Genomic DNA, 19,780 nt, shown 5'->3' on the forward strand with positions numbered 1-19,780 from the left:
GTGAACATGCATAATTATTTTTTTCATGCATAATGAAAAATTTAGATGAGTTAGTTAAGGAAAAAATATTTAGAAAATATTGTACATTTTAACAAACATGATACAAAATTAATGGTGATTTAATAAATTTTATATAAAAGGAATGTCAAGTAGTGATATTTAAGGAAAAGCCATTTGAATTCTAATTTTCATAGTTTTAATAAATTTTTAATCCTTTACCTGACTCAACTTAACAAGGAACCATAGAAGAGTGTAAATTCGAAATAAATTAATATATATAAGCTATTGAAATTATCCAATTTACAAAGTTAGAATAGTTCACGATGCCCGGATCCCATCAATTCAATCAATACAAAGCTATAATAATAGTGCCACTTCTAGTTTCGAGCCCCCCGCAGCGCAAAAGTTCGAGTGTTCAACATAATTTGGAAATAATTTACCCCCCACAGAAATAAACAAAGTCAAAATTAAAATTGTAGAAAATTGGAGAAATGTAAGTGGGGCCCACAGGAACAGTGTGGGGGAGAATTGGGGGTGGGGAATTATGATTGATCAGCACACCACTCACACCTGGCAGGTCAAGCACTATATCATTTAATTTCCCCCTCCAAATATTTACAAAATTTAAAAAAAAAAAAAGGAAATAAAAGGTCGCAGCGAATACCAAAATTCTGCCGGGGTAACTCCAGCCAATCCTGTTGCCTGCTTCGAAGCAGACAACGATACAGACGGCACCTGACGGTGACGGTTCTTCCCCAACGGTTTCCGTTACCCCTGCCTAACGCATCTCGATGCACCCCTTCCATTCATCCGACTCTTAGCCGTTATCCTTCACGACGTCCCCGACAATCCAGATCCATTACCGTTACCAACGCCGTCCGGTTAACTAGCTCTGCTGTTAAATATCCTAACCACGGTTTGTGCGGTGTCTGGTAGTGAGGGGGGGTAGAGAGATACACACAAACACACGCGAAGCGAGTTGCCTGGCGACCTTTTTGTTATGTATAATAAGACGCGCGCCAAGTGGTTTTGGTGATTCTTTGTGACGCCGTTTCCTGGATTCCTTGGAGAAAGCTTTGCAATCTTGGAACACTTTGAGAGAGAGAGAGAGAGAGAGACCATCATTTCTGACTCGTGAATCACTTGAGTATTAGTGGCCTCAGGAACTGCTTGGGCGGTTTTGTAACGATTGCTGCGAGTATTGCCGGTTTTGCGTTACATTTCCGGCGGGGATCGTTACGCCGTGTGTAAAGCGTGATTGTGGATTTCAAGAGTCGGAGCTTTTCTGATTGTTTGATAAATTCTTGTTTAACGGTTCCTTCCGATTCTTTTATAGCGCTTCTAAGCGTGATGGTTGTGCACATATAATGAGGATTCAGATTCGTTGAAAGGATTTCTGGACCTCTTTGAATCTTTGTTGTTGACGTGGGAGTTGAGTGATGTTGAATCGCGGAGGGTCTTTTTCGATGTCTTCGGCTGAAGGTGAGAGAATCAGATGGTTCTTGCTTTTCTTTCTTTGGATTCTTCGGGCAGTTTACAGAAGTAAACCATCAAGTTTGGTTTTCTTTTGCGGTCTGTTAAGCAGGTGTTTGTGGAGGGGATGATCTGTATGAAGAACTATGGAAGGCTTGTGCGGGACCTCTTGTCGACGTTCCTCTGGCCGGCGAGAGGGTGTTCTATTTTCCACAAGGACACATGGAGCAAGTAATTTGCTTTCATAATTTCTTCTTTTCCTGACCCTTTCAATTTTATTTTTGGAGGGAATAATTTTAAGTTACTTATTTCCTCTTTCTGAGATAGATATGCTTCCGTTAATTTGCGTTTAAAGTTGGAATTGCCTCCTTATTTATCTTGGAGATATAAGAATGTAGCAAACTTGGTTCAATTTTTTTTTTCCTTTCAAAATTTTACTTTTTTTGTCATCTGCTGTAGTTGGAGGCATCAACAAATCAAGAACTTAATCATAGGATTCCCGTGTTCAACCTTCCCTCAAAGATCCTTTGTCGCGTGGTGAACGTCCATCTACTGGTAATTTTCTTCTTACCCCTCCTTCCTTTTTTTCTCCCCCTGAAAATACTATTTATGTTTACTGGGAAAATGATCATCTGAACTCTGGTACTATCTATACAATGTGTTGTGTAGTTTCAAGTAACATCTTTTAAACTTCATAGCACCTTTTAAATTTTATCACTTAGATGTTGTATTGGAGTTGAAAACTTACCTTTAATTTTCATATATTTAGGCTGAACAAGAAACTGACGAAGTTTATGCACAAATTACTCTGGTGCCAGAATCCAATGTAAGGATGTAGCTGGCTTCTTTTTTATTTGAAAAAAATTTCATGGTCAACCTTAGATTCTTTATACTATTGCTTTGATTCTAATGGAAAAACATGTCAGCAAAACGAGCCTACTAGCCCAGATCCATGCCCTGCTGAACTTCCAAGGCCAGCAGTTCACTCATTCAGCAAGGTCTTGACGGCATCTGATACAAGCACCCATGGTGGATTCTCTGTTCTAAGAAAACATGCCACTGAATGCCTTCCTCCTCTGGTAACGACACTTGAAATTGTCCAATATCTTCTTGGTTTCTGCTTTCTACTTCCAGGTCATTGCCCTGATTGAATTTACCATGCGTGGATTTCATTTAGGATATGTCCCAACCAACTCCTACGCAGGAATTGGTTGCCAAAGATCTTCACGGTTATGAATGGCGCTTTAAGCATATATTCAGAGGTAAAGGACATAAGTAGATTTTTAATCTAGTCCTTGCAATTTATCTTTCTGGTTGTCTAATTTCTTTTCATTAATGTTTATGTTTGCCACCAGGTCAGCCTCGTAGACATTTGCTCACAACCGGATGGAGTACTTTTGTTACTTCAAAGAGATTAGTTGCTGGAGATACCTTTGTGTTTTTAAGGTTCATTTGCTGTTTTCTTTTGTCATGGTTATGTCACTGCATGGCTCAGAAATCTTGTATAGCAGCATCCTTATTATCTATATAACTATACAAACCTTAGCTTGAATAAGATTCTGTAACCTTTATGTAGAGGGGTCAATGGAGACTTGCGTGTTGGAGTGAGGCGTCATGCTCGTCAGCAGAGTAGCATGCCATCATCTGTAATTTCCAGTCAGAGTATGCACCTAGGAGTTCTTGCAACTGCCTCTCATGCCGTTGCAACCCAAACTCTTTTTGTTGTATACTACAAACCAAGGTAGACTTTTTACTTGCTTTAAGGACGAGATATTTGTAAGTGTTTGATACATGGGGATGATTCCTGACATAGGATTTTTGTTTGATTATCCTGAATTTATTAGGACAAGTCAATTTATCATAAGCGTGAACAAGTATTTAGAGGCTATCAACAATAAGTTTACTGTGGGTATGAGGTTCAAGATGAGGTTTGAAGGAGACGAGTCTCCAGAAACTGACAAAAGGTACTGAATTTATTGTTGTAGTTTGTTCAACTGATCCTTTACATGGAGATTCTCATACTTGGTTGACCAGATTTTCAGGCACTATTATTGGAGTGGAAGATATTTCTCCTCACTGGGTAAATTCAAGCTGGCGATCAGTCAAGGTATTTTCTGTTGTCACTTTGAAGTCGTTTGCCTTCATATCTGAAGTGATTGTGTTGTAATCATATCTTTTCTATCTATCTTACAGGTTCAGTGGGATGAACCTGCAGCTGTTCCAAGACCAGATAAAGTTTCTCCATGGGAAGTGGAACCTTTTCTGGCTCCAATCACGTCGGCTTCGGTTCAACCTTCCATTGTAAAGACTAAGAGACCTCGACCACCCAGTGAAATTCCAGATCTTGGTGAGAAATGTTTTTGTTTAACTCTTCAGTTCTCATAGCGATTGAGTAAATTTTTCTTGACCTCTACGTTGTAATTAAAAACTAGACACAACTTCCACTGCCTCTGCATTCTGGAATTCTGAGCTGATGCAATCTGATATTACCCAAGTCGGGGCTGTGGCTGAAAGCAATAGGAGTGATAATTCGGGCATGTGGCATCATAGTCAAACTGAAATGAATAGCAAAAGCTGCAGCAACAATCTCTCAAGGAATCAAACTGAAGGGAGTTGGCTATCTTCTCCCCATTCAAGCAGTCCTCCGCAACTGTTGCAGGACACGACAGATGATGGCAAGTGCGTCTCTGCCTGGCCTGTTCACTCTGTTCACTCGGCACCTCACTCATCACGATTGAACAATGATCATGTGCTTGAACAAGCTGGCAAGGAGAATAAAGTTGAGACTGCTACAAGCTGTCGATTATTTGGAATTGAGCTTATTGGTCATTTCCAAAATTCAACTGCCATGGAGAAGGCACCTGCACATGCAGCAGGTATCCTTAATGGCCCTTCTGAACGTCATGTCAATGTCTTTTTTGGAACTGATTCAGACCGTAAGCATAACATCTCAAAGGCTTCCTTTGAGGGGAAACAAGAACAGTTGCAAGGAAAGGAGACTCAGAGCAAGCAAATATGTTCCAGAAGTCGCACCAAGGTTCCAAATGTTGATTACTTATTTCGATAATAATTTCAATATTTTGTAGGTTAATCAGAAATTCTGATGCTTTTCACTGGCATTCAAAACCTGCAAAAGGTTCAAATGCAGGGGGTTGCCGTGGGTCGTGCTGTGGACTTGGCCACGTTGGATGGTTATGATCAACTCATAGATGAGTTGGAGGAGTTGTTTGACATAAAAGGACAACTTAAAGACCGGAAGAAATGGGAAATTGTCTTCACTGATGATGAAGGGGATATGATGCTTGTGGGTGATGATCCGTGGCCGTGAGTATTCCTTTGAATAAAGTCTCAAGTTCATATCTTGAATTGTTGTACTGCTTAGCATATTTTACTCAATAGCTCGAACCTCTCACAATATTAATATCTCCCTCTTTAATTCTGTTGTTTTCTTGCAGTGAATTCTGTAATATGGTCAGGAGAATCTTCATTTGTTCCAGCCAGGATGTGAAGAAGATGAGTACAGGAAGCAAATTGCCTATTTCATCGATGGAAGGTGATGGAACTGTAATAAGCGGGAACACAGCTGAAACCTGAAGCTAATATTGATCTTTGGTTTAGTCTCTGTTGTTGTTGTTGTAGTAGTAGTTGTTTGGGGGAAGGAATTTGGTTTATTTAGGCATAGGAAGTTTGTGTAATCAGGACATGAAGGACATTGGCTACTCGAAGCTCAAGCTTTAGTGCTACTTGAAGCTCCAGGCATCATGGGGCTTTTAAGATCTGAATAGAATAATATAGTGCGTTTATGGGGGAAGGCAAATGTGTAGGCTTTAGTGTCTGTGAAGTGTGAATGTTCATGTTAGACTCTTAATGATGGGTGGGAGAATGTGAATCCTAGTTGGTCAAAGGTCTATCTGCGATAGGGAAGATCTAACCTGGTCGGCTGGATATTTATTGGTGTCATTTGAAGTTTGACGGATGGTTAGAGTCTGGCGGGTTGGGAGCATCTGACTTGAGTAGTAATGTTCAATGGCACACCCACTCAACAAACATGGTTATTGTGTTGGTGGCTATCAGGTTATTGTGTTGGTGGCTATCAGGTTATTGATTTTTGTGCAATTACTAATAACTCCTTGTTGACGCCTAGGGCTGGAATCCGTTGAAACTTTAATTTCTGTTATGTTCTATCTATCTAAAATTTGTGCCTATAAATTCTTCCTTCATCCTTCGCAAGCCCTGGGAATGTTGATCAATATGTAACTTCTGCCTTGGCACTCGTCTGACGAGTGTTAAATGTTGATATTGGTCCGGCAGGGTTGATTATAATTTATTTCTGCAGGATTTTTAAGGTTCGAACCTTAGCAGTCGTAACCATCAATTTTCTTACGATGGGTGTACTTGAGTTAACGAAAGGATGGAATTTTTAAGTGTACTCGCTCCATTGCCTATTATAACTCATGCTCTTAGAAGGAGTGTTCAAATATTTTTAAAGTATCTTACATATTATTATAATAATTTATGGTGGGATGAGAGAGTTCAGTGCATGTAATGATGGTAAATGTAGAAAAATCGTAAATTTCTTACACTTGAGTAAATTTTTTTTTTAATATTGTTTTGATGGGTGGGGTAAGGTAATTATATTCGACTAATAATAAGAAATTGTAGGACAACCAACAAAATTGAAGAAAAAGCTCTGGAATTTAAAGATGGTGCGAGAATTTGATAATAGAAAATCTTGGGTAGAAATAATAAGCATCTAAACACTCTGCTGCCATAATGAATGCATCAGCGCAAAGTGAGGAAATATTAGGGAGAGTTATCAGTTGTTAATGACCTTATTTTATTTATTAATAAATTTTATAGTAATTACTTTTTTTATATAAAATTTTAATATAATTTTCTCAAAATATTGTGCGACTGCAACTGAGGAATGTAAGAAAGGTCCAAATCAGAAGGTCCAAATCAATATCTGAATTTTGACTCTTTCATGTAATCTCTTGCATTTGCATTAAACACGTATGAAAAATGGCCAGTGTTACTTATAATTTGTGAATATGATTTGCCATGAATTTAAGACAAGAAAAAGTAATGTGGATAAGAGTCTCGGGGCCTGATCGGGTGAGGCGTAGGTATGGTGCTTTTTAGGAAGGCAGCCATGTTTGTATGGTTTGGTATGGTCAGTTTTGGAGAGAGACATGACAGCCTCATCCATCCCTCTCATCTCTACGTGACATCTCACCTTTTTCCGACATCTCCAAATGTCTCATCTTATCTGTTCCAAATCCATACTCGGCAGGGCAATGACATTTGATTCGCCCCCCAAAAAAAAAAAACATAGTTGCTTATAATTGAGTCTAACCAAACATGCATATGAATGTTCGGAGTTGCACCTTCAATCATTCTCTGTGGAAGACATGGATGACGAAGAGGAAAAATGTATGCAAGGAACACGATGTAATCTCTTCTACTTGTTATATCATTTGATACCATCAAGGTCGACCAAAAAAAAAAAAAATTCCCATAAGATATCAAAGGTGATGTTGAATATTGCTTGGTGTTACGAGACTTGTAAACGAGAGGAAAATACATATGGACAGGAATGACGAAAAATACTACTTCCTCCGTTTTTATAAACTCTCTTCAATCTTATTTATAAAATAAAAAAAAAATTTCTATCTTATTTATGAGTCATGTTATTAAATTTTTATAATAATTTTTTTCTCAATTAAATATTAAAGAGAGAAAATATATTATTAAAGTATGTATATTTAATAGAGGCAAAGTTGAAAACTTATTAAATTTTAAGATAGAGTTAATGAGTTTTAAGATTTTTCTTACTATTAGTGAAATATGTTTGGAAGTGACTTATAAATAAGATCAGAGGAGTATAAGAGAAAAAAAACTGTATCATACACTATAAAAAAATCAATTAATTACAATAATTATGTCTGAAAATAAAAAAATAAACTAAAATTCCTTATATTAATTAACATTACTGTACATTAATTATTTTTTGTTAATGTAAATTATGATGGGTGATTTAAAAAATATATAATAAATATTTATTAAAATAAATGATTTTGTTTATAAAAAAATATAAATTAAAAGTGATAGTTTTTTCAATAAAAAAGATGAAGAGAAAATATCTTAGTTCAACTACAAGCCCCTTTCATCAGAAGCAAGCTCATGCTTTAAGGTTATGGATCATTCTTATTTATTTTATATTAATTATCAATTTCAAAAATATTTAATATGGTATTTTTGATGTGAGGTCAAATCCATTTATAATTGTACATCCTAGTTGTCGGGAGGTTTGAGAGTGTAATTTTTTTTTTCCTTTTTGACCCGGGAAGAGTATATTTGTTTTCTTCCCCTTGCATTATTTTATATATAAAAAAAAAAGGATGAGGAGAGTCTTTGCTCCTATTATTTGGCTTCAAAAGAAGAGAATAAAGCATTTTGATAACCAAAAATGCCCTTTACGTTAATAAAGTATTATGATTACACCTTTCTCTCGGATGTATTTCTAGTTTTTTTTAAAATATAAAATTGAAAAAATAAATTATTTCTTTCAAAGATATATTAATAGAAAGCCGAATTGTAAATTTTGGCAAAAAAAATAAAAAATAAAAGAAAGCCGAATTGCAAATGAAGTTTGATGAACAATATCTGGCAATTCTATCATTTCAATTTAATGTTTTTACATTAGAACCTTCAAAACTTTTTTGATAGCTCAGAATTTTTGGTACTTAATTGTAATATAATTAAATTCATTTTCTCGAACTAAGGGTATGTTTGTTTGTGATCTTTTTTTTTGTTTTTAAAAAATTATTTTACAGTGCAGTTTTTAAAATTATTTTTCAAAATAAGATAAAATAATATATTTGATTGTGTTAATTTAAAAATAATTTTAAAATTAAAAAATTGATTGATAATGATAGTCACTGGCGGTTAATGGTAATAGTTTATGATGATCATTAGTTAAGGTGATTGTAAGTTTTAATTACCAAATACAATGTATTTTGTACACAAGAAAAATAAAATGAAAACAATTGTAAGATGTTTTATTTTTTAAAAAATAAAAAATTTTGAAAACAATTAAAATCATGACAAAATTACATATGGGTCTTATAAGACAAATTTATTTATAAATAAATCTCACAAAATTTAAAAATAAATAAATCTCACAAAATTTAAAAATCATAGCCAAGTTTTTTAAAACTTGAGTATAATTTAAAATTGTGTTACAAAAACAATATTGCTCTTATTAAAAATACTGAAGTTATAGTTGTAAAATATTAAAATGATATTTGTAAATTATTGATGAGGTAATTGAAAATAATTACTGTTAAACTTTATTAGTAGCGCATAATTGATATAACTACTAGAAGCAAAGTTACCTTTGTAAAATATTGAAGTGATAGTTTTAAATTATTGATGAGGTAGTTGTATATAATTAATAATAAACTTTAATGTATGATTGGTTTAACTATTAAATATGTAAAGTTACAGTTGTAAAAAGTTAAAATTATAATTGTAAATTATTAATGAATTATTAATGAATTAGTTGTAAATTATTTGATTGATATAATATATTTTTAATAGAGGCATTGCTGTCTTTGTATCATAATTTTAAATTATATTTAAATCTTACAAAAAAATCTAATTATTGTTTTTAAAATTTTATAAAATTTATTTGTAAATATATTTACTGCATAATTTTTTTTTTTGGAATAGACAAGGCAAGCTTAACAGCTTGAAAAAATAAAAGACAAAACAAACTCTGTTCAAAAATAAAAAGATTCAGACATTCTAATGGCATTGAGGGAATAATAGTCACTTCAAACCCTCCTTCATGAGCATTCTTTATAGGTTGGTTTGCACATCTAACTCATTCATAATAAATGTGAGTGATCATGACACGAGGCATCTCTAACCAAATTTGTTTGAGTTCTCTCATAGTGTCATCAAGTGGATGATGAAGTCTATCATCTCTAATTAGCAAATTTATCACACTTAAAGAATCAGTGAACACAGTGACATCTTGCATATTACATTCTCTGATGATGAGAAAAGCATTATAAATTGCCATTAACTCTGTAGCTAAAGGATTTAGGATACCCAAGTTTTGTTTAAAACCCAATATCCAATTACCTCGCTAGTCCCTTAATACTCCCTCATAAGTTGCATGTCTTTCTGTAGTTATAAACCCATCAACATCAAACCACAATTCGCCTTTTGGTGGTGGTATCTAGTGCGTGTCCTCATAGCATCTTTTGTTTAATAAAATTCTCCTTGATGCCTTCAAAGCACTCTTCTCCATTAGTTGGTGAAGTTGCAAATGGTGCAATTGTTGAGCAGAGAGTCTTCATTGCTCAAATACTCCTTTGCATATGTTCTTTCAGAGGATCTGGCATACAAAGCTAAAAACTCTCTTCTAAGGCCAATTTGTAATTCCACCACACCCAATATCCTTCTTAAGGTTCCATCTAACCCAATCTTGCAAACACAAAGAAAAAAATTTACGCAAGTATAATGCGTTAATTAAGAGAAGCCAAAAATGTTGAGAAACAGTACATTCTCTCAAAATATGCATAATGGATTCCTTACTAGAGCACCCAAAAGAGAAATTACTACTCTCACTCAAACCCCCAGTAGCTCTTAGGTGGTTCATTTGGAGCCTCCCATGGCTAGCTTGCCATAGGAAATTTTTGATTTTCTCTATAACAAGTAGCCTTCAAATTATATTCCAAATAAAGTTTGGTCGGTGTTCTTGCATTTTGGTTACAAACTCATAAGTTGCATTGACTATGAAGGCCCTCGCTTCCATTTTTCTAGCAAAACTGATCTAGATTCTCACTCAATAGTAGTCTAAATTGTTTAAGCTTCTCAATGATTTGTGGTGGAAGGAATGGTTGCCAATCTAAGATCTTCCATTCATTGTTCTCATTAATAAAATCCCTCACTTTTGCTCACGGATTTAACCTAGCCATATTATTACCAACATATGGGATTAGAGGCTCATCCAGACTTGACCATAAATCCCACAAAAAAAAAGTATTTCTTTCACTATTGACTTATTTTCCAATCCTTTCAAGAAAACATCCCAAACTTGTGTGATACTTCTCCGAGTGTTTGACATATTCTTTTTTGGGTGAATGCTGGGAATTTTTGATCCTACACATTCGTATTTGGCGTACAATGAACCACCTATCCAAACAGGATGTAGCTCTTGTTCCCCCCTACTAGACAATTATCATGGGTCTTCCTAAGTTCCCTCTGCTCACATGATCTCAACATGATTATGTACTTTTATTTTATTAATAGTCATGTCATATCATGTCTCGTGATTCTTGCTTTCAAAAGTTGCGCATGAGAATTAGGAAGCCCATGTTTGGAGACAACTAGGGGTGTTCACGGGACGAGATCGGGACACCCCCGTCCCGTGGCCTGTCCCAAAAAATGATCGGGACTCAAAATTTATCTCGTGTCCCGTCCCGTCCCGTCCCGAAAGTTGTCCCGTCCCGAAAGGAGTCGGGACGGGACCGGGACGTCCTGAATGCACATCAACAAAATTGTTACAATCTTTCAACTTATTACTTAACAAGAAAAAGCATATGTTACATTAATTAGAACCCTAAAAAAGTTTAATGCAAATTTCATTATGAATATGGTTGATCATAGAAGTAATGATAGACTAAAAGAATTAAACCATATAAATTAAATTTTGTTCACAACTCAACACCTAGATCTTTTTCTTTGAAAATATTTCTTAACAATGTCCTACTTTTATAGGAGATTTGGAGAGAGAAAAATTACCTCATACTACTTCCATTTGAACGGCACTTGAATTCTTCCCATATTCTCGATCACTTCAAATTCCTTCCTTGCAAAATCATATTGAAATAAAAAAAATTCAATCTTGCTGTTTGACTCAAGTATTCCTATAATTAATTTATCATTAATTGCAGAACTGAAATTACTGTAAAAATACATTAAAGTTTTGAGAAAAAAGCTACTTTTAGCGTGCCCCTATAATTTATAAGTGGTTCACTGTACTCTTTAGGCAGCTCTTTCAAATCATAACCCTGATACTTAAAAATTGCTATGGCAAAGAAATGAAAGAATGAAATGAATTAGAGGACAATGTGTCAAGGTACTAAACCTAGAACTTTTTCTTGACCTTCTTCATATAATGTAGTCTCAACTAGTGATGCCGCCATCTTTCCCACAAGAATATGCTTAGTCATATAGAAAAAAAATTCAAGAAAAAGAATGCTTTTGAAAATACCAAGATTTCCCATTAAAAGAAAAAAAACAGTAACAGAAAATCAAATTAAATCAAGTCTAAGAAGAACATTTCAGCAGCAATATTCAAAAGACAAACATCAACAACAGTTCAGCAAATACAACTCAACAAAGACAAGTAACTTCCAAGTGATAAGTGCAACAACAAGTCAAGAATCAACAATTTAAGGCCCAAGCATAACTTCAACTTCAAGTCATTACTCTTACTTTTCAACTGAGATATTTGAAGCCAATGATTCTTCTGAAAATAAAATAATAAACACAATATAAATAAAAATTATTAAATATAGATAAACAAAAAGTTAAATCATATTAAAAGAAATAATCAATTATAAAAAATGATCTTACCCTCCACAAGACATCTGAGACCTTTTTTGTCATAGTTTCACGTTGTGTAGCCTCAGGAAACATATCCTCAAAAGCAAACTATAAATATTTCATTTTATACCTTGGGTCAAGTACTATTGCTACCACAAACAAAAGATTAAGTTTCTCTAAGTTTCCCCAATACTTATTATACTTGGTCAACATGCTCTTAGCCATATCACAAAGCAAGGAATCATAATTGTTTGCACTTTTATATAAAATTGCAAAGACATCAACTATCTGTTGAAAGCACACATTTGAGGTCACATAAAGTGATCCTGAAAATTGCAAAGTAATATCATAGAACACCTTCAAAAAGATCACAAAATCTTTTGCATCCTTCCAATCATTTTCATTAGAGGGACCAATCAAATTTTTATCCAAGAAGAAGTTTCTATAATCATTATCTTGCTGCTCCATCCTTTCAAAAAGACTGCAAAATTTAATTGCACTCTCTCACATGATGTAAGTTGAATTCCATCTAGTTGGACAATCCATGCTCATTAGCCTCTTTGAGTCCATTTTCATTTTTTCCACAAGCTCCTTGAATTTATGAAACCTTGATGGAGAAGATCTCACATATTTAATAGCATTCCTAATGCCTTCAATACACTTATGCATATCTTTCACACCATCAGAAACAATCAAATTTAAGATATGCGCACAACAACGCAAGTGCAAGAACTCCCCATCACAAACTAAACCATTCCAATGCCTCAAGACCCCCTTTAAAGATGCCAAAGCAGTGTTATTAGAAGAAGCATTATCAACTGTGATTGTAAACACCTTATCAATGCTCCAAAACAGCAAGCATTTCTTAATTTTTTGAGCAATTGTTTCTCCCTTATGATTTTCAACTACACAAAAATTCAAGATTCGCTTTTGATATGTCCAATGCTCATCAATCCAGTGGGCAGTTAAGCACATATAATTGGTATTTTGATTGGAAGTCCAAGTATCAGTAGTGAGAGAAACACAGATTTAAGATTTTTTAAAATACCTTTTTAACTTTCTAGCTTCTTCAAGATATAACTTGTAGCAATCTCTAGTAACTGTCGCTCTTGAAGGGACTTGAAAGCGAGGTTCTAACCTTCTCATCATCTCTTTAAAACCATCACCTTCCACAACATTAAAAGGCATTTTATCCAATATCACAAATATAGCAATGGCTTGTCTGCAATCGAGTTGATTAAATAGATGATGACTCAAAGTTTTAGATAACCCTGATTGAGAGCTCGATAGCAAAGATTGTGCCAACTTGTTTGCTTTGTTCAGATTTCTGGGACATCTTTTTACATGTTTTCTCATTCCATTTGTCCCATGTCTTGTAGAGTCACAACTAATTGTTGTTGGGCAATACTTGCACTTAGCACGGGGTTCTCCATTAGTTTTATCCAATGGTAACCTTTCAAAATGCGCCCAGATAGTTAATTTACGTCTCTTTCTTCCACTTTCTCCTTCATTCTTTGACTCATTTTCCTCTTCAGTATTAGGTGATGAAGCATTTTCAGGATCTCCTTCTATTGTTTCAACATTTTCTTGAAGGGTGGGTGTAGTAGCCATTTTTCTTTGCAATGTAGATTTGGCCAACAGCAGCAACAACAACTACCCTTAACTGATTAAAACCTCATATTAAATATTCAAATAGGCATGCATAAAAATCAAGAGCATTAAATTTCCACACATGCAAATAATCTAAATCATGTAACCAAATACTTAAATAATTTATATGGTCAATATTTGCTTTACTTAATCTAGAGGATGCAAATAAAAGTGTGCATGTAACAGGTTCGGTTGGAAGCACCACCACTTCTTGTTCTTGTTAAATAGAATTCTAACACGTAAATTAATATAATCAACTTAATTAAAACATGAATATATATACTACATTTGTAATGAAGTATCTATTTTTGTCAATCTACAAATATAAATAGTTTATACATAGGCATATATATTTCAAATATAAATAGTATTTGCCTTTAGCAATGTAACCGTGAAATCTCATGCACAGAAGAGGATATACATGGGCATTACTTTATTAACTCGAAATGCCAAGCACAAGCTCAACCATCCCTATTAATTTATTTCTTAGTATTCAGCAAGACAACAAATCAGCAATGAAACGCACCAGATCTGAGGACGATAAGGAGAACGATGGATTTGACTTGGAGCACCTCGTATAGACTCAATGACCACCAGGAATTGATCACCACTGCATCTGGGTCAAAGAGAATAACAACTGTGGAAATATGAGATAAAGCTGGGCTTGGGAGCTTGGGACGAAGATTTGGGTAGAGATCTCGGTTGAGGCAACAAATACCTTACAGCCGCGTCACGTGGAGGTGGAGACGGAGGCGTAGTTGAGGTCACAAAGGCAGAGGCGTGAAGCTATGCGACTTGTGCAGCTCTCGTCTTCGTGCGTCGAAACTCAAAATAGAGAAAGATGTGGAAGCTTGCTGAGCTGTGTGTCTGAAAGCTCTCGTCTTCTAGTCGGAGCTCTCATCTTCTAGCCAGAACTCGGAAGGACTAAAGGTTTGCTGAGCTATGCGACTGATCTACGGCTGAACGTTGGAGGCTTGGAGCTGGAGCTTTGAAAGGGAAAGCTGGAAAGTGGGAACCAGATCTGGAAAGTGGAAACTGGAAAGGGCAAAATAAAAAATGAACTCCCTGCCCTGCCACATGCGTGTGCAGCGTGTCTCAGTCGGTTTACCATAAAAAATTAGTTTAATTAAAATAAATAAATAATGGTTAAATTTAATATATATATATATATATAGTTATATCATATATGGTGAATATAAATGGGACAAGACGAGACGTCCTGATGGCTGGCCCAAGTCCCGTCCCGTCTCTCTTTTGGCCCTGTCCTATAAAAGTCCCGTCCTAGATTTTTTCAAGCCGGGACAGACTCGTCCCAATATGATCGGGACGAGCACGGGCCGGTACGGGTCAATCGGGCCGGGTATATAACACCCCTAGAGACAACGATTGTATGAATACAGGAATGGGATGTTTTCATTGAGGGAAAATTTCAGTTGAGCACAACAACTACTTAATTACAAACAAGTGAGTTAAAAAAGATTCTAAAATTTTAGTTTAGCTCAGTTTAAGGGAGAAAAATCTCAAGAATTTTAATGATAAAAAGATCAAAATATTCTTCACTTATTAATTATTAATTTTCTTATTCTACTTGTTAATTTACTAATATGAGTTGCAAAATTACATGAGTTGACATGTCAATAATTATATAAGACTTGATATCAGTTGTTCAATCATAAGTAGCAACATCAATTGTTAAATTGATAATTTTATTTGTTAATTTACTAATATCAATTGTAAATTATTGATAGATCTTGTAATTTATTAACATCATTTGTAAACTACTAATAGGTCTTGTAATTTACAATTGATGTTAATAAATTAACAACTAAAGTTAGCAAATTAACAATTAATGTTACTAATTGTCTGACAAATAGATGTAATTTATAAGTGATATTGATAAATTAATAAGTGAAGTAAGAAAATTAACAATGAGTGATTCTATGTAATAAGTGAAGGGTCTTTTGATCTTTTCACTGTTAAAATTCTTTTGACTTTTCTTTCATAACTTGAACTAAAATTTTAAATTTTTTTGGACCCACCTATAATTAAGTAGCTGCCATGGTCCTTAACTAAAATTCTCATTTTTTTTTAATGTCTTGCCTACTTCTCTCTTCCATAATATAAAATATATTGATAACTATTTTATATTTTTTTAAAAAAATTAGTTGAAATTTTAATTTTCTAAAAATTATAATATATTTTTTAATTATATCCTCATTAAATATTTTAATAATGACCATTAAAATTTTAATAGATTATTTTCTTAAAAAATATAATAAACAAAGTAAAAGCATAGTTAAAAATTAATTATAAAAACTATTCAATATTCAAATACCAAATAATGCTTTTTTTTACCAAAAGAATAGCAAAAATAATTTTAGAAAACCGAGGAGAGTATGGAAAAAGACCAATTTGATTTAAAATTAGCACAATCCCAAGGAATTTTTTTTTGAAAGAATAAAAATTAAGTCCCAAAATGTTAATTTAATAATAGTTAAGTCTTTGACAATTTTTTTAAAATAAATTATAAATATTAATTCAAACAGTTATAAATATAAATTTTTATTACAATATAAAAATTACATTTAATACTTAAATATTTATTTACAATTGATATTTGCAAATTATTTTATTAAAAACCAAACTATTATTAATTTAATATTTTTAGACCTAACTGTTATTCTCTTAATTTTTGTTTTCTCATGCTGAAGAGTACTCATTCCAAATGCAAGACTAACAAGTTATAACCGTGCTTGCCGCTATTCTTTTGCTTGTGTACATACGTACATATATCATATAGACATATCGTATGTATTATATAAAACGCCAAAGAAGACAGAGGAAACGCCAAGCAACATACAGATAGAATATACAACGTCATAGAAATATAAGCTAATAATTAATTATACACGTGCTAGCTTAACTGCTTAAGGGAGTGTAGAAAACTCTGCTTGAAATTGGTTTAACAAGTAACGGCAAGATGGCAACCCTTTGCATGCCGGAATGTTTCTCCATTACCAGGCTTCCTCAACTGTCTTTCACCTCCATGGACATGTCCCTCTGCTTATTGTCAAGTTAGAATATTCCAAATCCAATGTACAGAGGCAATGGCTCAAAAACAAAAAAAGGGTTTGGTTTATTTGATGAATCATGCATGCATGGGGGCGTATAAATATGAAGAAGTTGACAAATGTGTGGGATTGAAAGAGGCCCTGGATTGCAAAATGTGTTGCGTTTAGTTGGAAGAAGCAGAAGCTGAAGCAGCTTCATCTGCAAGAGGAGGAGGATGAGTATGGAGGGTTGGTGGATTCAGAAACTTAGTGGCTGGGATGATACAACACCTACACAGTGGACAAGTGGAGTGTGAATGGAGCCAATGGTATATGCAATCTCTGTGAAATACATGCTTGCATTGGGGGAACTGTAATACCTCTTCTTTCATCTCAAATTCTCCAAGACATACACAACATCTGTTTCAGCATTTTTCAAATCAGTTCAATTCAGAACAGTTCACGCAATACTTTAATCAATGATATTTCCAACACACAGTCACACACAAATTATGTCTTTTTTTGTTTGTTTGGGGTGGTTGTTCTATCCACTATAAATCGACAGACACGTGTAGGATTCTTTATTCCATTTGGGTCATCTTCAGACATGTTGATCTTTTCTTTCCTGTGCTGAAATCCAAGAGATGTCATTGTTCATACATTCCACTTATCTTTTTTTATTTCCTTTGGCTGTAGCTCTTTTTGTAAAAATAGTGGACGCCATACATGTGAGTCTCGGGGGGGGGGGGGATGGGAAGAGAAAGAAATTGAGAATTCAATTGAAGATACTGTCAATATTTTTCCACCTTTCATACAGCAACTGTTCCTAACAATTTTGAACTAATCTCACAGACATGCATGTGATGGGATATAACAAGAAGCTTCCAGAGTTCAAATACTGTACGCGTACTTCAATTTTTAGGAGATAGCAATCAAAACACTCTGGTTTAGCACCAATAGCAAAAGAACAACAATATATAGACCAAACTATCTATCAGGGAAGATGAGCAAAGAAAAGAGAAATGAAGATGGAAACACTTACTGTGAATCTCTTGCTTTCAATTCTTCATCAAATAAAACTTTTGGAAGAGTGTCAAGGAACTGAGGGGTCAGATCCAAACGACAAGGCTGCCAAAATAAGAGAGGGAGATTAAGTATATCAATCGAAATCCCTAGAACTGAATAAAGGCATATATACGTAGAAATTGAAATGACAAGTAGAGAGAGAAAGAGAGATGAAGAAGGAAGAGTTAGACTTACGGTGGAATGATAGGTAGTTGAAGGTGCAGTGGTGGGAAGAAAGTGTGGAGGGGAAGAAAGAGAGGAAGCCCTGCGCTTGAGGTAGAACAAATAAAACAAGAGAAAGAGAATGATAGAAAATAGAATTGGAATCGAGAAAATGAAGGCCTGGTATAGTTTTAGCTGAAGTTCTTCTGGATACAGATTTGGTGATGTGGTTGGAGTTTGAGGAACACCCATTGTAATTAATTCCTACTTCACTCACTCCTCTCTACTTTTACTCATCATCATCATCTTCATATACTTCATATACTGCTTCTGCTACTCTTGTTTATCTGTTTTTGACCGAGGAGAGGAACACAAAAAATTGCCCTTAGGAGGGAGAAAGGGCTAAATTCATTTATCTAAATCTTTGTTGTGTTCAATCATTTAATTAAATGATGAGATTGCTTGCAGGTAGCAAGTAGAACTCTGAGATGGATGGTACAAATTCAATTCTTTTTCAAAATGATGGAACATGTTCATGACTCTCCACTCAGAAATGGACCCTCACCCCTCTTTGTATTTTAAGCCCAGCTGTCTTTATTCTATCTCCATGGGCCCAAGCATCTCACCGCATTCTTTCAGTGCTAACTGCTAACTATCTCACAAAATCTTGCTTTTTGATTTTTTTTTAATACTTATAACTGATACCACACCTAATATTTATTAATATTAATATTAGTAATATTATTATTCCTCTAAAAGGAAGAGTTCTAAGGTGAATTAGCGAAGTGAAACTGATTCATGGCACTAATACGACATACATTGCTGAATGTCATCTCCAATATGCCTATATGATTATCGGGTACCATATAAATCTGATTTTGCGCTTAGTTTTGATTTCAGGGTCATTGATGATGATCAATAGGCCTGTAATTATCTTTATCGTATCAATTAGCTCTGCCATATCCATTGGTTTTACAAATTTATTCCTTAAGCCTATCATCATCAATTGTTATATTAATTAATCAGTGATCTTAAAAGATGATGAATTAACGTGGAGCATTACTGATTATAATAACCAAAGAACTTATTCTTTCCTATTTGGCGAGGGAGTGGAGACCAATAAGAAATATTCCTCCAATAACTTTGTATTAAAGCGTAAACTTTGCATGCAGCATTAAACCTTACGCTTCACTGACGAGCTTTATTTAATTCGAATAAAAGCTAATAAGCCCTTTTCCCATTGTTTATTTGTTTGAGTTCGAAGAGATTAATCAGGAGAAAAAGAAAAGACCAAAAAGATCAGACTTATCTTTCAAACTTTAGCTTCATGTTAGATAAAGGAATATAATCACGAACCAAATACTTTTAATTTGATAAAACGATCTCAGAAAGTTCATAAATTTGTATGGACTGTGGAGAGACCTTCAAGAGAAAGAAAGACACCTTAAGATTATGTTTGCTTACTACAATAAAATGAAATAAATTAAAAAAATAAAGATAAAAATAAAATAATCTAAAAAAATAAATGAACACATTTATAAAAGAAAGAAATCATTTAATTTATGAAGTTGAAAATCACGATTTGTGAAATTTTTAAAGAGTGATAATTCTCATATTTATAGTATATATTAATAAATTTTATCATTAGAGAGGAGGGTGATTTAATTAATTTTTATCTTTATTTTTTAATTTAATTTAATTTATTTTATTTTAATAACCAAATGTGATTTAAATTAAATAGACTGTCCTGGCTAGCA

At 34.1% G+C, this 19,780-nt stretch overlaps 2 protein-coding genes and 1 long non-coding RNA gene across 3 annotated transcripts; 1 reads left to right on the top strand and 2 right to left on the bottom strand.

Annotated features, from left to right (window-relative positions):
• The first annotated feature begins 911 nt into the window (after nt 1-911).
• LOC129322853 (auxin response factor 9) lies at nt 912-5,682 on the top strand. Its single transcript, XM_054969286.1, has 14 exons — nt 912-1,482; nt 1,586-1,704; nt 1,933-2,028; nt 2,243-2,299; nt 2,400-2,552; nt 2,651-2,735; nt 2,829-2,919; nt 3,050-3,214; nt 3,318-3,437; nt 3,508-3,580; nt 3,667-3,820; nt 3,906-4,510; nt 4,610-4,797; nt 4,929-5,682. Exons 1-14 carry the CDS (start codon nt 1,440-1,442, stop codon nt 5,065-5,067), a joined length of 2,088 nt encoding a protein of 695 aa, XP_054825261.1. The 5' UTR covers nt 912-1,439; the 3' UTR covers nt 5,068-5,682.
• Nucleotides 5,683-9,256: 3,574 nt separating this feature from the next.
• Nucleotides 9,257-12,116, bottom strand: LOC129321350 (uncharacterized). Its single transcript, XR_008595981.1, has 3 exons — nt 11,986-12,116; nt 11,290-11,352; nt 9,257-9,969 (listed from the first exon to the last, which is right to left on the bottom strand). It is a non-coding gene; the product is annotated as an uncharacterized LOC129321350 (long non-coding RNA).
• A 4,369-nt stretch (nt 12,117-16,485) lies between these two features.
• LOC129284327 (probable E3 ubiquitin-protein ligase RHA4A) lies at nt 16,486-18,823 on the bottom strand. Its single transcript, XM_054919754.1, has 3 exons — nt 18,057-18,823; nt 17,839-17,924; nt 16,486-17,216 (listed from the first exon to the last, which is right to left on the bottom strand). Exons 1-3 carry the CDS (start codon nt 18,273-18,275, stop codon nt 16,982-16,984), a joined length of 540 nt encoding a protein of 179 aa, XP_054775729.1. The 5' UTR covers nt 18,276-18,823; the 3' UTR covers nt 16,486-16,981.
• Nucleotides 18,824-19,780: the final 957 nt, after the last annotated feature.

This window comes from Prosopis cineraria, unplaced genomic scaffold (assembly GCF_029017545.1).
Source record: "Prosopis cineraria cultivar Desert tree isolate PC_DT_omini unplaced genomic scaffold, ASM2901754v1 PC10, whole genome shotgun sequence".
In the NCBI taxonomy this organism is placed as follows: domain Eukaryota; kingdom Viridiplantae; phylum Streptophyta; class Magnoliopsida; order Fabales; family Fabaceae; genus Prosopis; species Prosopis cineraria.

Bases quoted from the DNA above. Each gene is read 5' to 3' on its own strand.
- LOC129322853 (XM_054969286.1), top strand. From the start codon at position 1,440: ATGTTGAATCGCGGAGGGTCTTTTTCGATGTCTTCGGCTGAAG. The intron at 2,300-2,399 runs GTAAGGATGTAG...AAAACATGTCAG, and splicing joins CTCTGGTGCCAGAATCCAAT to CAAAACGAGCCTACTAGCCC. The intron at 3,215-3,317 runs GTAGACTTTTTA...TGAATTTATTAG, and splicing joins GTTGTATACTACAAACCAAG to GACAAGTCAATTTATCATAA.
- LOC129284327 (XM_054919754.1), bottom strand. From the start codon at position 18,275: ATGGGTGTTCCTCAAACTCCAACCACATCACCAAATCTGTATCCAGAA. The intron at 17,925-18,056 runs GTAAGTCTAACT...TTATTTTGGCAG, and splicing joins CAACTACCTATCATTCCACC to CCTTGTCGTTTGGATCTGAC. The intron at 17,217-17,838 runs GTAAGTGTTTCC...ATGCTGAAACAG, and splicing joins TTGAAAGCAAGAGATTCACA to ATGTTGTGTATGTCTTGGAG.